Source organism: Platalea leucorodia, assembly GCF_965183815.1.
Source record: "Platalea leucorodia genome assembly, chromosome: 8".
Taxonomy (NCBI): Eukaryota; Metazoa; Chordata; class Aves; order Pelecaniformes; family Threskiornithidae; genus Platalea; species Platalea leucorodia.
Genome location: NC_138830.1, coordinates 14,760,925 through 14,782,691, shown reverse-complemented (window position 1 = coordinate 14,782,691; position 21,767 = coordinate 14,760,925). Strand labels below are relative to the sequence as shown.

The following is a 21,767-nucleotide window of genomic DNA, read 5'->3' as shown; positions in this document are numbered from 1 at the left end:
AGTCAGTTTTACACCAACCTCTAAGCTCCCAAATTAGAGATAGCTTTTAGAAATGTAACTTTTACTTCCATGTCTCTTCCTGCAGGTAAAAGCAATTTCCTTTCACAACTCCTAGAACATAAGGTCAGAAGAAATCATTAGCTCATGCATTCTGCCCTCCTTTTCAGCACCATCCCATATGTTTCACCTGTCAGCCTAACATGGAGTCCAGAGCTATGCCTGTAGGCAGTTGGATGAATGCCCATGTAAATGGCAGATTCTTGTGTGCTGTGTCATGGGAAACTGGGCTTGACTGAGGGTGCAATAACCTAGCGGGCATGTTTGAACTCATATGCTTTGGAGGAGACTGTGAGCTCTGCCTGGCAGGTTTGTTGGCAAGGAGAATGAAGGAAGGCCTGGAGGCTGCTCTTTAGCAGTGGCGTAGCCTTAAAGCCTTTGGTTAAACCAAAGCAATTAATTTTTTAGGGAGATGAATACATGATGGACCATAGGCAGAAAACAGCACAGCCTGAAGCACCTGCAGTGGAGGGGAGGAGAGATGAAGAGGGCTACACTCAGACAATCCAAGCAGCACTCCCTGCCACCCTCTTGCTGATAACTGCCTTCTTTGGTTTTATGTCAGGAGGAGGCAGGAGAAGTGGTGAAGAAGGCTTTGGATGTTATCACTATTGCTGTCCCTCCAGCTCTACCAGCTGCCTTGACAACAGGGATCATTTATACCCAGCGGAGGCTGAAGAAAAAGGGCATCTTCTGCATCAGCCCACAGAGGATCAACATGTGTGGACAGCTGAACCTCATCTGCTTTGACAAAGTAACGGCTGTGTGGTGGTTAATCTCTTACTAGTAACGGGAGCCATGCTAGGGGTGGGAGAGTATCGGTTTTGATCAAGCATTTCCATTGTATTTTAGAAATGCACTGACCAATCTTACGTACTTAAGTTTGTGTTGTCTGAACAGACACTGTTGCAAATTGTTGTTTTTCTTGGAATCTAGGAATTGGCTGGTAGCACTTTTGCTCTGCACAGTGCTGGCATTTTCTGGACAGTAACTTCTTAAAATAAGTCTTGCTTTTTATTCTTCTTGGAGCTCTCGTGGGAAGTTAATTTAAATGTACATTTTAACTTAGACTGGCACCTTAACAGAAGATGGCCTGGATCTTTGGGGCTTGCTGCCCTCTGAAAGAAACTGGTAAGGCTCGTTGACACACCAATGGCATTTAACTTTGGTGGGATAGTGACTGGATTCACCTCCTAGGCACATGAACAAATCTGAAAGACAATTAATGTCAAACAGCAGTTTGAAGTTCCCCATGTTTAGATTTCCAATATTATTTCTATGGCCTCTGGAAAATGAGTTTGTTGCTTCATCCCAGGGGTCCTGCTCCACATGAAAAGATGCAGCCACTATTGTCAGCATTTGGCACAGCATGCCCGGACAGGGCAGTAGATATGCTAGGTTACATCTCAAAACTGCAGCGGTGCCCCAACCCGTTATGACAGGAAGTCAGTGTTACCCACGAGATTGCCACTCAGTTTCTTCAGTGCCCATGTTTTTGCCCATTTACATTTCCAGAAATGTGCATGCACAAAAATGCTCAAACTTGTATCAGCCTCACAGCTCAAGAGTCATTACACAAGCCACAAGGAAGATATAATAATCTGTTCCTCTGTCCATCCCAGTGGACTCCTTCACTATGCTGAATACACCTATTCTGAGCATGTGTATCCCAGCCTTTAACAGGTGTGTGAGAAACAGCTCACGGGGGAGGACAAGACAACAGAAACATGCTTGTAGCCTGACCACAGGATGGGACTTTAACAGCCCCCTCACTTAGGATTTTTTTTCTGTTAGTCACATGTTGTTTGGTCTTCTCTGATGACAATTTTTATGTTCTTTTTTGCGTTAGTTTCCAGGACATTTACAGCTTCCCTGCAAAACACAGCCTGCCTTGGGGCCCAGTCTTCAGAGCAATGGCGGTTTGTCATTCACTAATTGTTTGGGAGGGCAAGATCCAAGGAGACCCACTGGATGTGAAAATGTTTGAGGCCACTAACTGGGTAAAGCTGTGCTTTGTTGTTATGCAAACAGTGGTGGGGAATTTTGGTGTTCTTGGACAAATGTCCCAAGCCCTCCCATACAAATAGCCACTTCCTACACAGAAGTAAAACAGCTAAAACCCAGAAGAGATACCACATACTCAGGCTTTTGCAGAAATGTTCCTTGTTTCTGCCTAGAGCTTTCACCTAGGGGTACTTTGAGTACTTAGCTCATTTGACTGGGAGTGGTGGATATCATGCAAACCCCACTGGGGTATCAACTCTGACTGTGGCTGCTGCCAGGAAGTCCCAGATGTGACTTATATGCAGATTGACTGCTTTTATAGAGCATGCAACAGACTTCTGTGAGCTTTGAATTAGATTTTGACCTTTGTTAGAGCTCTGGCAATGTGGAGATATTTCTACCATCTTCAGGTTTGAAATCCCATGCTGCTATGAAAGCCCTGCTTTCAGCCTCTGTGCCATTACCTACAAACAGCCATCAGTGTTGCTATTTACTCTCTGATCAGTTGGGGGGCGGAATGAGCATTTATGAAAACTAAAAGGCTGCAAATCCAAGATGGGTAAGAGGAAAACAGCTCATAATTACCTGGTGGAAGGTATAGCCACAAACCATTGCTGATGCAAGATAAAAGAGATTCAGGGCAGGATTAGCTAGTTACATGGGTGACAACATCTGTACTTAGCACCTGTCTGGTTTTGTATCTGCAAAATATGTAAAACAGCCAAGTTTCAAGGAATAAACTATCCAGTAATAACAGGAGTTAGAGGGTGTTTTTCCCCAGGGGCATCACCTTGCCATCTCAGCCTTAGGCAGACACCCATCAAAGTTATAAATTAAACAGGAATAATGCTGTTAAATAATTCCTATGAAACGTGAATAATTGTGTGCGCTTTGACACCATAAAATATTTTTGTTCCTCACAGTCACGTTGTGTTGATTAAAAAACCCAGCAGATTTGTGGAGTACTTCAAGAGCAGAGGATGGTGCTTTCTACATTAACACAAATTCTTATTTATTATTTTGCCATTGGGTCTATGCTATATCTATAGATTTTTGCATATGTAAGTGGGTTGTAATGAGTAAAGGATTTATTGTCAGTGAGAGGACATAATCTGTTTGCTGTGCAAGAGTACAGCAGTATCTTAGTGAAGCTGGTGAAGCTCTGGATTTGATTGCCAAGGAGGCAGTGGGGTTTCCATTACTGGAGCTTTTTAGTGTGAGATCAGCCACCCCACCCTCCCCCCCAGGAATGAACGAGGTACCTTGTTTTGAGGGAAGGAAAAGCTCTAAATGATTTCTTGAGGTTTCTTTCAGCTCTACTGGTGCTGTGATCTGAAAGATTTTTATCTTTCAATACACAGGTGATAGATGATTCCAGTGGACACCAGACTGAAGGTCAAGGATCCACACATGCCACAGTTGTTAGACCTGGGCCTAAAGCCAGCAGTGTAAGCTATTTGCAAGATTCACATTCATGATCAAGTTAAACTGTCAGTGTAAGAGTTACCTTTCAGTAGAGAAACACTTGGTTGTCCTAGTCCAAGACAGCTCTTCCACAATTCATCTTTCTTGTACTGCCTGCAGAGAGATTGCCTTGCTGTCTCTGATTAAAAAGAGATGCCTGGGGGAGCTTGCTGCTCACACCAGAAGCAGGGGGATGCTGGATGACAGATTGTCCAGCTCAGGAATTTGCCTGTCCTGGTGGCTCAAGACTCAATCCAAACTCAGCTGAGTGGTGAAGATCTCTAAAAGGACTTGGGACTGCAGTGGAGTCTGGTAGCTGATGTCAGAATGTTACTGGTGACATACACCAAGGGAGGTGCTTTCAGACATCCATTTTGCCTTTGCAAGACCAGTGTAAGACCTAGCAGGGTCTTGTTAAAGAAGTAGGACTAGTGACTTCCTTTCAGTAAATTACACCTGATAAGTCTGCTAAAACTGTCAGTGAATGTTTCCTACTGCTTAAGCTAAATATTTCTGTACAAATTTCACCTCTTTATATACCAGTCCTTTCTGTCCCACTGTGACACATCAGTCTATTATACATGGTTAGCTTCTTACCGTGGCCCAAAGGACAGGCCTAAAATCCTTTAGCCTGAGTTTAAAATCCTTGCTGCAGTATATAATCCACTTGCTTTTCTCCTAGGCGCCAGTGGAAGGAGTTACCATTTTACATCAGTTTCCATTTTCTTCAGCCTTGCAGAGAATGTCTGTCATTGCTCAGGAAATTGGTGGGGAACAACAGGTCTTCACAAAAGGGGCTCCAGAAATGGTAGCAATGTTATGTAGAGCAGAAACAGGTAACTAACATTTATAAATGCTTTCTAGAAACACATATGTATGTGACTTTTGACAGTGCAATGGAGTGGAAGGTCCAAATGAGATTTGTGGGTCTAAGACTTTATACTTCAGCCTGAAAAGTTAGAGTCTCTCCATTGTGCTCCAAGTCTAAGGCTAAGATCTCATACAGCCCTGCTTAGCAAAGAAGGACTGCTAAGAGGTAAAAGCAAGTACGAACTCTTGTACAAGGTGTACAGTCTCTGCCAGAATAGATATTTGAAAAAGTTGTCTACTGGTCCAGCATACACCAAAAGAAGTTTTCTTTTTTCTCCAAGCCTTGGGAGGGCAGCTAGAAGAGCATAGCTCCTTCATGACACATTGGAAGAAGGTAAGTCTTTGCAGAATAGTTTAGGATCCTAAAGCGCGAAGTGACAGAGGAGAGGCAATGATTTTCTTATTGAGCAAAATTCAGTTCAGCAGCTTTCCTTGATGTCCTTGGCCTATTGGTAGTCTCTAGGTGTACTTGCCCTCTGGGACAGCAGCCTTCCCTGCTCCAAGGCTTCCTTTTATTAGAAAGCAGTCAAATGCCCTGATGAACTGTCTTTTCCTCTTTCGCACAGTCCCATCGAACTTTGAAAGCAAGCTTCTGCTCTACACGGCGCAGGGCTTTAGGGTCATCGGACTGGCATGTAAATCTCTACAGTCAGAGAAGCAATCTACTGATCTAACAAGGTAAGCCATAGACTGCTTCTTATCAGCCACATTCAGCCGTGGGCTAGTGGTGCCTCACGCAGTACCATTACCACAACGCCCCTGCCAAGAGCAGGGCTGTAGTACAGAGTTTTGTTAGATTTAGACCAGAGGGAATCCGATTTAAATCTGGATATAGGTCTGTCTGAGGATGGGTAGAGGGCAGTTCACTACCCTATGCTTATAACACATGCCCAGAATCCTTATGCATTTCTTAACAGTGGATCAACATAGGAAGTATAACTGTAGTACACTCTGAAGTCTAGTACACCCCTCCCTCAGTCCATCATTTCCACTAATCTTCTTGCAGGTTTATCCAGGCTTTCAGCTGAAGAGAAGTCTTTTTTTTTTTTTTTTTGTTATCCTGGCTCCTTGGTTAAGCAAAGGCAGGAGATGACCCCCATTACACTGCCAGTTCTGTAGCCCAGTCAAAGTCAGCAGACTATCTTCTGCTGCTGTCTTGGGCCAATCCTTTAGCTTTCTAGCTTTAGCTTTCTTTAGTTTCTAGAAAAGCCTAGTTTCTGCTGTGCTCAAGGTATTAGTTTTCCACAAGCCTCACACAAGAACACCTACACATGAATCCATATGCTTTTACCCAAACCCCTCTACCTTTTGCCTGTGATGCTCCAGAAATATAACTTCTGAAACTTCTGTGGTTACTTAGCATCTGCTGTCCTCTCTGTTTACTAGCTGCAGGTCCTGATTCGGATGAGGCTCACTTGCTCTTTCACAGGGCTTTTTGCTTTGCTGAAAGGGCCAATGACACTGAGGAAAAGTGCAAGTGGTTTGTTTAATTCTTGAACAAATGTGTCTGATTGATATGGCCCAGATTTTGCAGTTGTGTGTGCAGTTATAGCATGTGTGATGTATATACTGCCAGGAGAAAAAAGAAAACTGGAGGTCAAACACAAGATCCGCTGTGAAAGCAGTGACTATTCAGGCACCACCTGAGTCAGCTACTCTGACTGCCATGCAAGTGTTTGGCATCACCTCCTCCTTACTACGGTGGCTAAAATAAGTATTTGAAAGCTTGTCTTTTTTTCAGGCTCTTCAGAGTCAACCTGTCTCCCTTAGAGACCTCTAGTCTATGACTCAGGGATAGGATTGTTTACCAAATTCTGTTCTCAACTGCATGTGTTCAACGGTAGAAGAAACAATAGCACAGGTGTAAAGAAAAGAGTAGGAGAGAACAGAAACTGAGTTCCCACATGCTGTTTGCTCAGAGTAGCAAACTCAAGCTACTGTCAAGAGTAGCAGGTACGTTTACTAAGGTGTGTTTCTTTGTTGTACAGTCCTCAAATGAGAAGGACTAGTGGGCATGAACTTTCCAAATCAGACCACCACAGTTTGGGAATCCTGCAGGAAATTCAGGGTGCTTTTTCATGCTGGCTAAGGATGGTGCATGAATGGAAAACAGTCCAACTTATCCATCAGGCTTCATGTTGGTATGTGGAGCAGGTAGGTTGAAATTGGCTCTTTTTTGATTTGGTAATTAAGCAAACATGAGCTGGAAGCTGGCGATGTACTGAACTCATTCTTCAGAGCAAGGGAAGAAGAGAATAGAAGGATGAAAAATCAAGTGAAAATCCTCCATACACAACCAGCACCACTTGCTGCCAGTGGGAAGCAAGCCCTGATGGTGCTGAAATAGCACCACAAAAGACAGACAGCCTTGGATTGCTGAAAACTAACAAGTTATTTTAATTCTTTTGAGTTAGGTGGGATGGTTAACAGTTATAACTGGCTATCAGCAAATTCAATGCAAAAACAGGCGAAAGGCAAAAAGAAGAATTAAATCTGTCTGTCTGTTCTTCACTCTTAGGGAGGAGGTAGAATCTGATCTGACATTCCTGGGTCTGCTGATAATGGAGAATCGATTAAAGAGGGAGACAAAGCCTGTCCTGGAAGAGCTCAGTGCTGCCCGCATCAGGAGTGTTATGGTCACAGGTATCTAAAAAGGGTGGATTATTTATGTGGTCGCTGGCCCAAATGATGTTTGAGTGAACAGTCTGCTGCTTTGTCACCACCACGGGTAGAAAGGCACAGACATTTGTATCTTTCAGACAATTATAGTCCCAGAAGCATCTGTGTTGTAATAATGTTGTGATGTGAGCTGAACCATGCAGGCTTATATCCCTGACAACTTCACTAGGCTGTGTCAGATACCTAACTCTTAATCTATCTATCATCTGTCCCACTTTCACCACAGATCAGAACCTTCCTGTTCCTCTGATGCTTTCCAGTGAGTCCATTTGTTCTCCCTGATAAGGTCATCAGATGACATGCACAAAGACATGTCATGCAAGATCCCCTCTTTATAGGACCTCATAAAATCCTGTTGTCATAAATGAGCAGAGATGGATGCCAGGACAAATCACTGAACCTTATGAGATCTGGTAACTCATGCCTACCAGTCCCTGTTTATCCCATTTTTTTCTTGAAGGGCTGGTTTGGATTTGGATAGGGTAACCCCCAGTTCTTTCATGGTCCGAAGACATTTTTTCAGGAGTCACACAGATCTTGTCTTCTTGGGCTTCACCCCTTTCAGCACACATCCTACACCAAAGCCATCTAAGGCCAATTGATGAGAATCAGTGATACTAGCAGCAACTTAGCAGTGAATCCCTTATTGGTTTTGTCTAAAACACATAATCTAGGAGCACATTCCCCATCTGGATTTCTTCAAGCTGAAGATGAAAATATTTCATTTCCAGATGAAAATACATTTAATTACTGAGACAGACCTCATCTGCAAAGTTTTGATCTTTATCAAAAACTGTCTTAGGCACAGACACTGAAATCTTACTGATTCTTGCAGATGTATTTGAGAACTTAGAATTCAGGAAAAAGCTAGTGTTTCCTCCAATAACAGTTCCTCACTGCAGAAATTTTTAGGTAACACCCCCCTTGATTTTTCTAGGTGACAACATTCAGACAGCTGTAACTGTGGCCAAAAATGCTGGAATGATTTCTCCAACGAACAGAGTGATTCTTGTGGAAGCAAACAAAATACCTGGATCTCTTTCAGCATCCATAACCTGGAAACCACTAGAAGAAAACAAAACTGAAGATTACAGAAGCCTGGTGAGCATATAAGAAGCAGGTGTTGTGCAGCAGGAAAACAAACTAAGCTGGAATGCTTTAAATAATACAGTGGGATTATGCTAGTATAAAAGAGACCAGTCATTCACCATCATCTGCATGTCAGAATGTTATGTGCTAGAAAAATGTTAAAAAAGAAGGGATCTTCATAAAAATGTACTCCCCTAGATCTGCCTTCCTAGCATATTATCTTGTGAACACATTTTTGCTAACTGCCTAGCTAGATTTGAGAACAGCTTTGCAGAAACCCAGGAAAGATTTGTCTCTAGCCCTCATGCTTAGCTGATGCCAGTTTAAAGCATGTTTCCTTTCCCTGCAAGGTAAATTTGATAGTATAGATGCGGATGTAAAATCTGTGGAACTGCACTGAATGAACCAGCCCTGGTCAAGAAAGTAGAGAGTTAGCACTTCCCCATACCTGCAGCATTAAAACACAGATTAACTGTTGAGAAGTTGTATATATACAGTGAAACATAGGCTAGTTATGCTAAGAAATTATGTTTCATCAGGCATCTCCACAAAGAAATTGAGACAAAGACCAGTTACTCTCTCCCTGAAGAGTATGTCTGAAGGTGCTGACCCTTCTCTGAGAAGTATTAGAGTCAGGGAGATGGTAGGGAATCTCTGCAGGGGCTGTTGAGGGGTTCCTTTCTACCAAAGCTCAGCCTGAGCAGCACCTTCACTGTATTTCACTGCAAAAAGGCATGCCTAGCTATGATGCCTATATGCTTTCTCTAGCCCCTCTCACTCAAAGTGCAGCCCACCAGATTGGCACTCACAAATTCTATCAAATGTGGCAATGATGAGGGCCAGCTTTTAAGACATATGCAGCACCCAGTTAGCACTGAAATTAATGGCATTATATGCCTAAATCCCTTTATGAATCCAGGTAAAAGCAATGGGCCTTGAACCCAGATCTCCCAGAGTCTTCACAAGTGCCCTCCTCATGGTATGCCCTTCTCTTCGTCTGTAGTAGTGCTTGTGTAAATGCACAAAGTAGCTTTTGAGGGCCTGGGGGCAGCACTCATTCTGTCTTGTTTTATAGGAGGAGGACAGTCAGACTGAACGAAGAATCAGGCTGGCATTGGGATCAGGCCAGTATCATTTTGCCATGAGTGGAAAATCTTACCAAATTGTAGTACAGCATTTCAGGCACTTACTTCCGAAGGTAAGATCTGGATTATTTAACTGGGGTAGGCTTGCCATTCAGTAGATTCGGATTGTCCTGATATAATTAGCTGAAGAGATCTGTACCAGGACATCTTTTGGGAACAATTCTAACCCTGATATACTTATGGTCTGGATGTATCTCTAATATTAACCTATGGGGAAGGATCTGAAAATCCCTGGATTTTTTCTGCACATGAGAGGAACAGACCTGCCTCATGGTGTGAGGACATGACTTAAAACATTTGTGCCCATATGCCTGGCCCTTGCACAGCACTGATTCTGTCATGTTTGGAGAACAGGAGAAAACATGGTCTTACACAGCATGCAATTCAGCATGACTTGTATGTTTTATGGAAAGGATAGTCTCATGAATTCTAGTAAATCCCTGCCTGGTAATCTGTGTTCATCAGGTAACTCAAATAACACACCAGGCCTGTTGTCCTTATTGTGATTGTTATTTTTTCAAAATATTAATTAAAATACCTTTTATCTTTGATCATCAGCCTTTCCTGCTTTGGAGTCTAGCATCAGTTGTTTGGAAACGTGAATTTTTGGTGGTTTCTATTCCAGATTATCACTGAAATCACTGAGTCTTACCTCAAGTGCTTAAAAAATCACTTCCTTTTTTCTCCTTACAGCTCCTGCTGAATGGAACAGTTTTTGCTAGAATGTCTCCTGGTCAGAAATCCAGCCTTGTAGAAGAGTTTCAAAAGCTGGAGTAAGTTCATAATGAGCACTAAGAGTTAGGAAGTGTTTGATGAATTTCCAGGCTTGAAAAGAGTCTAGTAAGAGCTAGCTTCTGTCTATCATAGCGTTTCCTGGAAGTGCACAAAACTAAAACTTCCACAGGTATAGAGCTTTGCAATTCAATTCCAAAAGCCTGTTAAAGCAGAGACACTGAAGGCCATCTTGGTTTGGCAACCCATCAAAGACCTAACACTGAACTGGGTTTCGTTTATTCACATCATCCTTCATACTTACTTCTCTTTCTGGGCCGAAGGAGGGGCACTTGTCTACCCAAGATTTTTAGGAATATCTCCCAGCACTGCAGCTTCTCTGATGCTAGCAGTCTTTTTACTGCACTATCGCTGACTCAGTGCAATGGGTTAGAAAACATGGCAGGGAAGTTTGGATTGGTATGGCCTATGCTGCTCACAGTCACAGAGGTGTATATATATTCCCAGGTGTCTTGTTGCCTGTTATTCAGCTGTTTCTCAAGTCTTTTGAAGACCCCCACCGTCACCTCAACTAGCTGGCCTCTGGCCTTGCCCTAGAGCAGGGTAAGCTTTAGGCTGTGTCAGATTATCAGCCTGGTGTGAGCAGTTGTGAGCACCCCAGCCACTGTCTGGCCTCCTTGGACCACCATCAGTACATCCCAGTGAGAACTTCCCCTGTGCTGAAATCCATGCCTCAGCAGTAAAAGACACAAGTGAGTCAGCTCCTGAAGCACTAGGCTGATTTTACTTGGATGCTGCAGATATAAGGATTTACTTTTAGGGCTCATCATTTCACAAGGTTATTTCAGCCTCAGGGTGGGGAGCTGTCTCCCAATATCCTGTTAAGCCATGTTCTCCTTCTCCCTCTGCTCCAGCTGTCTCTGTCACTCTCTGTCTGCCGCAGGAGATTCTGGCAGGACTGGACCCCAAAGCAGAATCCCCATTCATGTCTATTCCCAGTGAACATGAGGTACCAGTGCCTGCAATCCTTCCTTTCTGAGCAGGGCTGTCACCGTTAGCCCTTTCCTCTATTATGATTGACCTTAAACCCAGTGAGGATGGGAGGCTGAGTCCATTGTAGTGAACATAAAACAACATGCTAATGTATTCTTCAGTCCGTTGCAGCAGAAACTCGTTACTGGAGGCACATCTGAGGTGCAAGCCCAAGGCTCATGCACAGTCCAGAGTCCTGGGCTTGTATTTCAGTCTTTTAGCTTTCCAGAAGGGCTTTTAACAAAAAGCTTGCATGACTTGCATAAGCGACTCACATGGAGGAGGCTCTGATTCCCTCCTGTTTATAGGTCTCACTTTACCCAGAACTGAACTGTGGGTCACTTTATTTTTTAGTTACTTTGTGGGCATGTGTGGAGATGGAGCCAATGACTGTGGGGTAAGTGAAAATTCTTTACAATATATTTATTTAAAAAATGAAAAATGAGTGCAATGCCAGTAGAATATCCCAAACTGAGCACATGCTGGAGATGGGAGTGCTCTGCTTTTTCACAGAGCAGCTATACTGGCACCAGTACTGATTCAGGCCTGATCCCACAGTGCGGTCCTTACCATGCAAGAGCTGTCCTAGGCAGAGATTGTTGCAGTTTGTGGTCTCAAGGATGGATTAATTTCCTGCGCAAAACCCACCAGAGGATTCTCCAAATCCTCCACTGGGGTTTCTGTCAACATCTTCAGTGTCTGGGGGTGGAGAAGACTAGCATGAGGAGGAGTTTCCATGGGGAACAACTGTAGCCCTACAAGGTTTTTGTAAATGCATATTTTAGAAGTGCAAGAAAGTTTTTTTTCCAAAAGGAAGGGTCCATGTTCAGGAGGGACCCATAACTCCTTTCTGGGCAGGTTCAGTTCACTCCATGGCTTCACACACCCTTCTGGCAGTGAGAGCAATGTCACCTAGGCAGTGAAGCACTCACATGCCCTAGCGCAAAGTCCCAAGGATTCTCCTGGGGGAAGCAAGCAGAGAACCTAGACTGTCTACATAAGGTGTGACTGCAAATAATTGCTGACAAAGGAGGCAGAGCCAAACCTGTCTTCTGCAGCTGGTAGTGGATGGCTTTGGGGTCTGTGGAAAATGGACTTTCCCATGCTGTCATCCCCATTCTTCTTCTGGACCCGATGCCTCAACCACCTCCCACTGGAGCAACCTTTTGGGTGGAGCACACCCAGGGAGTGAAGAGGGACTGCTGTTCACAGAATGCATCCTGTAATATGGGGTCACTTCTTGGCTGACATGTCAGTTGCTGTGTCTTCCTGGTTTGTGAGTGCTGAAGAAGAATGTGACTTTCAGGCTTTGAAAGTGGCGCATGCAGGGATATCACTGTCGGAGCAGGAGGCATCTGTGGCTTCACCTTTCACATCCCAAACCCCCAGCATAGCATGTGTGCCAGAGCTAATCAGGTAAGCATGGATTTTTGTTTCTTATTTCATAAAGGAGACAGTTTCCACTCCTCTCAATATTAGTGTTGGGTGTTCCCACCAGGCCAGAATATAGATATCTAGAGAAAAATAAATGTCTTTGACCTTGAAATTACCATTTGCCTAGTTCGCATCTGAAATTCCTTTAAGATATATTAATTCCCTCAAAACTACAGGAGGAGGGCATCTACAGCTGAGCTTTGTATCATTAGCAGTATTTTAAGTAAAAAAGAAATAGCAAAATGAACAGTGCCCCATAAAGCTGAATCAAATGTCCACAAATCAACCTGTACACTACTGTTAGGCCCTGCCTCTGATACCCCGTGCAAGCAAAATGTTAGCATCGGTTATGCCAAGGTCCTGATTTTGCTTACTGGGGCAGATGAATAACGAAGGAGGGTGCGTTACCCTTGTTGGATACTATATGTTCACTGCAGCAGGAGGGAACTTGTTAGTTGAACTCACTGAACAGCTGCTTGGCTTTCTATGTTTTTCCTCATAAGGAGTTGTTACCTGCACTATTAATGTCAGCAGGAAACCTCACTGGGGTAAATTGTAGTCTTGGGAACACAGATGACTGGAATCAAGCCCTTTTTCTTGCAGCAAGATTTCACAAGTGAAGATTTTACTTTCATTCAGGCCAGATTTTATTTATTTCACCTCCCAGCAAGATAATGGCAAAGACTTCTCTACTTGTGACACATGCCTTGTTTTTCAACAGCATTTTGAGAGGACTAGCAACAGGAGCAGACCCATCACCTAATCGCTGTCCTTATTATTCATGTCTTCACACAGGGAAGGCCGTGCTGCCCTCGTCACTTCCTTCTGCATGTTCAAGTACATGGCACTGTACAGCACCATTCAGTACCTTGGTGTTCTCCTGCTGTACTGGGTATGTCTTGCGAACATGTTGGCTAGAACTGGATGAGCCTTGTAGGAGAACTTGCAGGAGAACTCCCTTGTAGGAGAACTCCCTTGTAGGAGAAACGTGGCATAAAAGCCACAATAAAACTAGAATATGGAGCTTTACCTTTATCTGAGCTGCAAACTTTTGTGGTGTGATCATATGGTCCTCCTGTACCCTCAGCTGAAAACTGGAAAGATTCTTCCCATTAACTTCAGCCAGTGGGCTCAAGATCCAAGCTAGGCAAAAAGAAGGCTGAGATACTGAACAGCATTTTGGATGAGGGCATATGTCTGTGAAAAGGGAGAATCTGGTGTAAGCATATGCTGTTGCAATTTATTCAGCATTTGAAGCATGAATTAACTTGACAGTAAGCAAAATCCCCTGGAGAACCTTAAATCACTTTTGCATGGCTTCTTCCCAAATAGAGAGGAGGGCTTTGCATTCAGAAGTCACCCAGCATTGAGAAAGCATGTCTCTTCAAATAGCCTTCTTTTTAATTGCATTGAGTGAACTGGAAGCATCGTTAGTCCAAACAATGCAGAAAATGAGAGTATTCACTGCAGGCCCAATGATGATGAATCTATTGGCAGGATGGTGGATTGTATGGTCCCCTTATCTGCTGAGTAGCGCTTCAGAACAAACAGCAGAGCATTAGCTCCATGAAAATAATATGGCTTTCTGGAGATGATATAAACAAGCCCACGGCAAATGTCTGATTTGTGTTTTTTTTTTTTTTTCTTTGTGTTCCTCTTTTCAGCAACTAAACTCCTTTGGGAATTATCAATTTTTGTTCCAAGATCTGGCTATTACCACTGTAATTGGTGTGACAAGTAAGCCCCTTAGTCATCCTATGTATTAATGAGAGAATGATCTCAAATATTTTTCACCTCCTTGGAAATGCGTAATTCTATGTACAGAAAGGAAGAAGAGAGAGACTACATAGAGTACAGGATGTTTCGATTAGTAGAGGAGGCGTCTTGTTTGAGAAAAGCTCTGAAATAAGATGGGTAATTCTTAGTGGTACATTTTCTGAGCATGTAGGTTGTTGATAACTGGGATGTTATCTCTAGAAGGAGTAAAAACAGACCTAATTCAGTGGAAAGTCCATCCAGGCTTTTTCCTATTGACTTAGGAAGGCAGATTAAGAAGATACCTATGGATCCATGCCCAAATGAAAAGGTGTAGGGATCGACTGTTTGGAGTCTAAGTCATATTTGAAGCTGTGTAGGCAGCAGGCATGAGAGGAAAGAGAGATGAAAATGGAGAAGAAAGAAATGACAGATGTCAGACACAACAGGAAGTTGTAAGCCAAGAATAAGAGAGGAAACCAATGCTGGAGGGGAAAGGGAAAGAGAAAGACAGGGTTGTTGAGATAGAGTAAACGCAGGGAGCGCTTTAGAAGCAGGAATGGCAAGGGCAGGGCCATGAAAAGCATATAACAAAACCACATAGGTGTCTTCCATCCCTGCTGGAACACAGACAACTGGAAAAGGCCTTGATTAAATCAAGCCTAAAAGGGTCAGCCACAATACCGGGTGCCAAAAGCTACCTTGCTGTAAGTAGCCCATTTGGAATACTGCATCAAGGCTTTCTGTATAGCTCTTTTACTCAAAGTCTGGATAACTTTGTCAAGCCTAAGAACAGAAGAAAACCTATTGGGTCAGCTAGTGCAGTCCTCTACCAGCTCAAATAACTGGGAACTAGGTGCTTAGTCCATGTGGATGCACAGAACATGGGCAACAGAAAATCCCAAGCCACAGTTGACAAGTGACAGAAAGAGAACAGGAGAGCTTGAGCATATCCTTATATCCTTGGGCCTAACAGTAGCCAAATAAAATAAAAATCCAACATTTTGTTTTCCAAAAATGCCTCATGCTAGTCAGATGCCATTAATTAATCTCTTCTGTGGCCAATAAGATTTTGTAAGAAAACAACTCTGTATTTTGTACTTGATATATTATTTATATGTATTATAAAGAACATTATAGACTGTGAAAGTGCTGGCCATTGATAACAGTCAGTAATACACAGCAGCACTGCTTGTATTTTGGACACACTAGTGAACATGTCTGTGCATGTTTCAGTGAGTTTCACAGGTGCCTATCCAAAGCTGGTTCCCTACAGGCCTCCTAGCCAACTCATCTCACCCCCGTTGCTGCTCTCTGTTGTCCTTAACATCCTCTTCAGCCTCAGCATGCAGATTTTCGGGTTTGTGGTGGTCCAGGAGCAGCCTTGGTATTCCAAGACTGATATACACAGGTAGGTCCCCTTCTTGGGACTCTGGGTAACACAGATCAGACCTAGTGGGACAGGTCTGCATGATACCGTTGATCAGCTTAACTACAGGCCTGATCAGCAGCTGCAGGCAGACCCTGTGCTTCCCCACAGGGTGCAAACACATTAACCAGTGTTGTCTGCAGGTCCCTAAGCTCTCCAGCAAATCTGCTGTGCAGCGCAGTGCATGTGGTGAGAATGCTTCTGTTGAGCACAAAGAGGAGTATTTGATTGCAGGGAAGACCAGGGTATCCAAGGTGATTTGAGCTCAGGCTCTGCCAAGTTCAGCAAGCTCAACTTGGTGGGTAAGATTGAGGACATTGCCAATAATCTACATCCTTGTGATAGCACGAGCAAATCATGGCTGTGAGGGAGGATTCCTGACAGTGGTAGTGGAAGCTGGGGGAAATAACCAGGACAGTGATCATTCGCTGACCAGTGTGACACTCTTTTTCAGCGCCTGCCTCTCAACGAACAACCACGTGGAGAATTCTACCTCTGTTTCCAGCCTGGGACTCCATGGGATGAGAGATGCAGCCCATGGGCAAATGGACAATGGCTACAAGAGCTATGAAAACACCACAGTGTGGCTGCTAAGTACCATCAACTGCCTCATCGTAGCACTAGTGTTTTCCAAGGGAAAGCCTTTCAGGCAACCCATCTACACAAACTGTAAGTATGGGGAGAGAGGGAGGGATCTGTGAGTAAGTCAGCTGAGGAGGTCAGTTCTCTAGGGAAAAATTAAAACTTGACCAGAGTGATGCCAGCCAAAAAAGCAGGAGCCCAATATTAGATTTCTAAATGACTAAAGGCCCTCTCATCAGAAGTTTTAGTGCCAGTGGCATCCTGTAACCAGCAGCTCTCTGAGCTGGGCCCACACCTTGTGCTTCTGTACTGCTAAAAACTTGTCCCTGGCATTTGGATTTCTGAAACAGACAAATGGAGTTTGATACAAGCTTTTAAGGAGTAGCAGAAAGGTGGGTTTGGCTGGCAGAAGCATCAATTTACTTAAGACAGCCTGAATGAGACATCTCACGAAGAGCCAGAATTAGGTGGTCTCACTTTGCTTTAGTCTTTAGAATAACTCTGGAAGAGCCCTATGCCTGTCTCCCCAAAGCATGCTGGTTGAGCAGTATTTGAGAGAACTTATGTTCAGGGCATTCTTTTGGGCCCATTTCAAAAGAAAACATACAATGAAATCTGTGCATTTGCAGAGGCCCCATTTCCTATTCCAGAACCAAAGACATTTAGCATTTGCTAAATCTATGACAGGTAACTTCTTTAAAGAGGAAACGTCAAAGGAGGCAATAACTTGAAGGGGCTGTAATGAAGTCTAGTAGGTCTGTTCTGCCTCTGAAAGACTGTCATGTGAAGGGAAGATGAGCATGCGTGATCGTGGCAGTCCTGGAAGCTGCAGTGAGGTATAGGAGAGGTCTTCTTTTTCGCTGTGGGACAAATTCTGCAGCTGTCTCTCAGGCAAAGCTCTATTCAGTTCTTTTTTGGCTGAAGAGTTAAATTAATGCTGCAGGTTTTGTGGCTTTGCTGGTTTAGTATAGTAATAGCAAGGAGGGGACATTCCTCCCAGATAGCAGAAGAGTGGGTCGTCAGTCTCCCAGAACCAGGCAAAACCAGAGTGAGTGGCTGGGGGGTGAAGTTTGGTGCATGCCAGATGAAGAGAAAATGAATTTACTCATCCTTGAAACATTTGCCTACGGATGGGGAGGACAATAGATTCTCCATTACTTAGACTCTTTAGATCCTGATCAAGAGCAAAGTTTTGATATCACTGAAATTGAGGGCAGAGTTCCTAATCATATCAACAAAAGCAAGATGACATCCTGGACATTTTTCTGAATGACAGGAGACACTGAGCTCAGAGTAAGACTCACTGGAAGGCTTGAAGGCTTCTCAGACATGAGAGGTCAGATCAAATGTTCAAAATACTCTTTTGGCGTTTTAAATCTGTGGCTACAAGGCTCGTCCTAGCCTCGCATATATCTGCTTGACTGAGTAAAGCTGGGGTTTTAGGTTTTACTCTGTTCATTTTTCTTTTGCTGAAAGTTCCTTCCTATTATTTCATGGATTTTTTTTTGACTATTTGACACAGAAAATTATTACAATCTTCTGTAGTAAAGGCAAGCAGCTGAGATTGCTCCTAAACCTGTGGTTTTATTTGCTTGTTCTTGTCCCTTCAGATGTGTTCTTACTGGTGCTCATAGGGCAGCTGGGCATTTGCCTCTTCTTGGTGTTTGCTGATATTGATGATCTCTACTCTAAGATGGATGTGAGTATTGTTCCAAGGTGGGTTTTCTTCCTACTGCCAGTCCCATTATAAGTGCACTGGGATTGTTTTTAACAAAAGGCACAGAGTTTTGCAGGGATATGTGGCACCTCTAATGACTAATCAAATTTAAAGAGATGGATTTTAGATGATGGCATTGAAGAACATTCTGGAGGTATAGTAGCTTCAAACTAAGATCTGTGCATTCTGAAACCTGGACAGCTACACATGTACATTTGATTGTTTCAGTGCTTTGTCCATGAAACAGAAGATGACATCACTAAGATTACCATGCTTGGTATGTTGGTGGCTTGATAGTTGTGAAGCCACAAAAAGAAAGGGGCTAGGCCCTGCAAGTTTAAACTAAAGCACCATGCACTTGTGTTTCTCAGGCTGTGCTACTCTGCACACAGATCCTCTTGCAAAGAATATCTGCCAGTCAGCACTCGCAGCAGCTCTCAGTTCTCAGTCTGCAATATTTTCAGTCTCCCTCTTTAAATTTCAGACAGCCTGCAGTTTCTTAAAGCAGCATTTAGGTTTAGAACAGTTGTAGAGAAAGACTAGTGGGGCTGTCATGGCAATAGAGGATCTATCTTGATCATTGGTTAATAAATACTAATAGGGCTTGGCTTATTTAGTCTGGCAAAATACAAGCTGGGAGTTGCTTTGTGCAAACCCATCCTAGGGGAAATGCAAGGGAAGGATGAGATCTACATCAGCCGTAAGATGGGGTTGTCAGTGGACCTGGCAATTAGTATGTTGAGGCTGGGAGATTTTAACCTCCTCCACCGTGACACACTCACAGCCTTGTGGTAGGAGTCACAGGAATAAAACAACAAAAGCAACACACAGCTATTTTTCCCGTACATTTGTAATCAGAACGATGAAGTGTGGTGGCTTTGAATAACAAGTACTGAACATGATGCTGATTCCAGTCCTGTATCTTTGCATGACAGTTAGCAAGTGGATTTAAAAATGGAAATAATGAAACATGGGAAGAGAAACATAGACAAGGGGAATGGACCTGGATTTTGAATGCCAAGCAGCCTAGCTAAAGCTGCCTCACCGTGTAACTGTTTCCAGAGCGGTGGCTCAGCGGGCAGACCCAGTTAAAGAATCTGCCACGAGATGGCACTTTAAAGCAAGTCTTAGTTCTGTTGTGGACTGTGGTGACACAGAACATTGTCAGCACTGCAGCTGTGAGGGGCTAAAATGCCTTTGTGGAGAACTGCAGAACTCCCAGGCTGTCTGGAGGGTATACATCAGATTTGCTGAGAAGAGAAAAGGAGGGAGTGGCAAAAAGAAACTCTGCAATAGCCTAGCCCTTGAGAAACTGCTGATCCAAATTTTGGATCTGTGCTGCATCTCCAAAATAAGTTGAGCTACAGCCAGAAAGCCAGTGCTGCCGGCTGTGGGAAGCTGGAGCTGGGTTTGGAGCTGAAATACTCAGACTCGACTGTTTCCTGTGTTAGAAAGAAAGGAAGCATTTAGATTTCCTGTTGCAGTTCTGGAGTTTCTCTGCTGCATCGTAAGTTTCAAGGCGTCTTTATCAATAATTCCTCCAGACAAGTAGCAATATTGGCTCATCAGCAGTGTACAGCCAGTGTGGGATCCTGGCTTTTGATGACAAAAAGCTGGTGAAGGGTCTAGAGAACAAGTCCTGTGAGGAGCGGCTGAGGGAACTGGGGTTGTTTAGCCTGGAGAAAAGGAGGCTCAGGGGAGACCTTATTGCTCTTCACAACTACCTGAAAGCAGGTTGTAGCAAGGCGGGGGTCGGTCTCTTTTCCTGGGTAACAAGTGATAGGATGTGAGGAAACAGCCCCAAGTTGTGCCAGGGGAGGTTTAGATTGGATGTTAGGAACAATTTCTTCACTGAAAGGCTTGGAACAGGCTGCCCAGGGAAGTGATTGAGGCACCAACCCTGGGGGTATTTAAAAGATGTGTAGATGTGGTGCTTAGGGACGTGGTTTAGTGGGGAGTTGTCAGTGTTAGGTTTACAGTTGGACTCAATGATCTTAAGGGTCTTTTCCAACCTAAATGATTCTATGTATCTATGATTCTATGACACAAGCTCCCACCAGTGTCTAGTGTGCACACATATTGTTGGAACAGCTTCTGCTTTTTTCCCAGCTCGTTTGCACCCCTACCATGTGGCGGATTTCCATGGTGATAATGCTTGCAGTCACACTTGCTGTGTCCTTCCTTGTCGAGGTGAGCACACTTCATTGAATGTACCTGTCAGCACTAAATGGAGAGATGAAAGGGTCAGATCTCACTCTTTCTCCCTCCTCCTCAGCCCAGTTTGGGAATATCTAGTAAAACAGGAGCCATTGCTGCTACCTTCTTCACCGAAAGGGTAGTCAGGCACTGGAACAGGCTGCCCAGGGAAGTGGTTGAGTCTCCATCCCTGAAGATATTTAAAAGACGGGTAGACGTGGTGCTCAAGGACATGGTTTAGTGGTGGACTTGGCAGTGCTAGGTTAACGGTTGGACTCAATGATCTTAAGGGTCTTTTCCACCTTAATGATTCTATGATTCTATGATTCTACGATTCTATGATTCTACCTCACCCTTACTCTCTTTCCTCAAAGCCCCACATCTGAATGATCAGATATAAGGGAATGCAAGGCCCAACCATCGTTTCTTTCCTCTGGTGAGTGGGATGGGATGTATCGGGCCCTGCCCCAGGCTAGAGAAATGTGGGCAGTCTTTGTTGTTTTACACTCAGATCCTGAACACTGTCAGGAAGAGCTGGTCCCAGTTTTCTGGTGGAGAGCTCTAGTGGAGCTGATATGAGAAATGGTCAGTAAAAGGCTATTTAAGGGATGTGGATGAGCAGGATGAAGAGGGGAAAACTGCTGTCCAGGTCCTCCAGAATCTTCCTTTTGCTCTTGCTTTTACAGGAAGCTGTCATTGAGAACAGACCGTTATGGATGCTGCTGAAAAAGACCTTCCGGTACCACTCAAAGAGCCATTACAAGAGGCTGCAGCGAGTGTTAGAGCAGGACTCGGCCTGGCCACCTCTGAATGAAACCTTCTTCTCAGATTCTGTGGCAATATCAGTAGAGGGAAATATGGGAGGCCATAGCAATCCAACATTTGACAGCAATGAGGACGCACTCTGAAGGAAACTGCAGAGGACACATGTCCAGGACAGTTGCAGTTGGCTGTAGAAGGACTATCTCAGAGATACAAGAAAAGAGGAAGGACTGACCCACCACTGTCCCCCCATTCTGAGACTAACCAGCTCTGGCTTATTTTTAAATTAACTGGAAGCAGAAAAGCTGGCTGCAGTAGCATAAAGCTACAGCAGTATTTCTCCTGTCCCCTTGCCCATGTATGAATGGCTGCCACCTGTAAATGGAACAGCTTGCTGAATATTGGCGAAGTATTCATGCCTGAAACACCCTGTTGCTGCATCCCTCTCTTGAACTACATTATATGGTCCATAAAGGTGGGGGCTCCTCCAGATGAGAATTAGCTAATTCAGATACCAGCACTCCTCTGGGGAGATCCCCTTTGAGAGAACAAGTAGAACTTACTCCTGATAGAGGCTGCTGAACACAGGCAGGTCCTGGGATTCCTATAGCTTTCACGGTTTCAGATACTGCTACCTGGTGTCTGGTGTTTGTTGGGGTTTGTTCCCCTTCTGGCAGTCCTTGGCTTTTTGGAGCTGGAAGGAGCTGCAAATAGCCAAAGCCTTCTAGAAGCATCCACTCCCAGCACCATTATGCTCTTCCCGTGATGGGAACAATGCAGAGCTCTATTGCTTGCTCACTGCTATCAGGCAACCTGTTTG

General features: G+C 44.0%; 1 protein-coding gene across 1 annotated transcript in view; it reads left to right on the top strand.

The window, feature by feature from the left end:
- Positions 1-21,093, top strand: part of LOC309594496 (putative cation-transporting ATPase 13A4) — a gene marked incomplete at both ends in the record, with an annotated part of 41,986 nt that extends 20,893 nt beyond the window's left edge. Inside the window, 19 exons of the mRNA XM_082320441.1 lie at positions 623-811; positions 1,127-1,188; positions 1,907-2,057; positions 3,423-3,509; positions 4,208-4,361; positions 4,962-5,073; positions 6,914-7,038; positions 8,012-8,175; positions 9,239-9,361; positions 10,002-10,081; positions 11,427-11,469; positions 12,379-12,488; positions 13,302-13,398; positions 14,171-14,243; positions 15,498-15,672; positions 16,145-16,359; positions 17,883-17,971; positions 20,099-20,179; positions 20,872-21,093. Of these exons, the coding sequence (XP_082176567.1) occupies positions 623-811; positions 1,127-1,188; positions 1,907-2,057; positions 3,423-3,509; positions 4,208-4,361; positions 4,962-5,073; positions 6,914-7,038; positions 8,012-8,175; positions 9,239-9,361; positions 10,002-10,081; positions 11,427-11,469; positions 12,379-12,488; positions 13,302-13,398; positions 14,171-14,243; positions 15,498-15,672; positions 16,145-16,359; positions 17,883-17,971; positions 20,099-20,179; positions 20,872-21,093 (2,352 nt within the window). The remainder of the gene's footprint in view (positions 1-622; positions 812-1,126; positions 1,189-1,906; positions 2,058-3,422; positions 3,510-4,207; positions 4,362-4,961; positions 5,074-6,913; positions 7,039-8,011; positions 8,176-9,238; positions 9,362-10,001; positions 10,082-11,426; positions 11,470-12,378; positions 12,489-13,301; positions 13,399-14,170; positions 14,244-15,497; positions 15,673-16,144; positions 16,360-17,882; positions 17,972-20,098; positions 20,180-20,871) is intronic.
- Between the last annotated feature and the right edge of the window lie 674 nt (positions 21,094-21,767).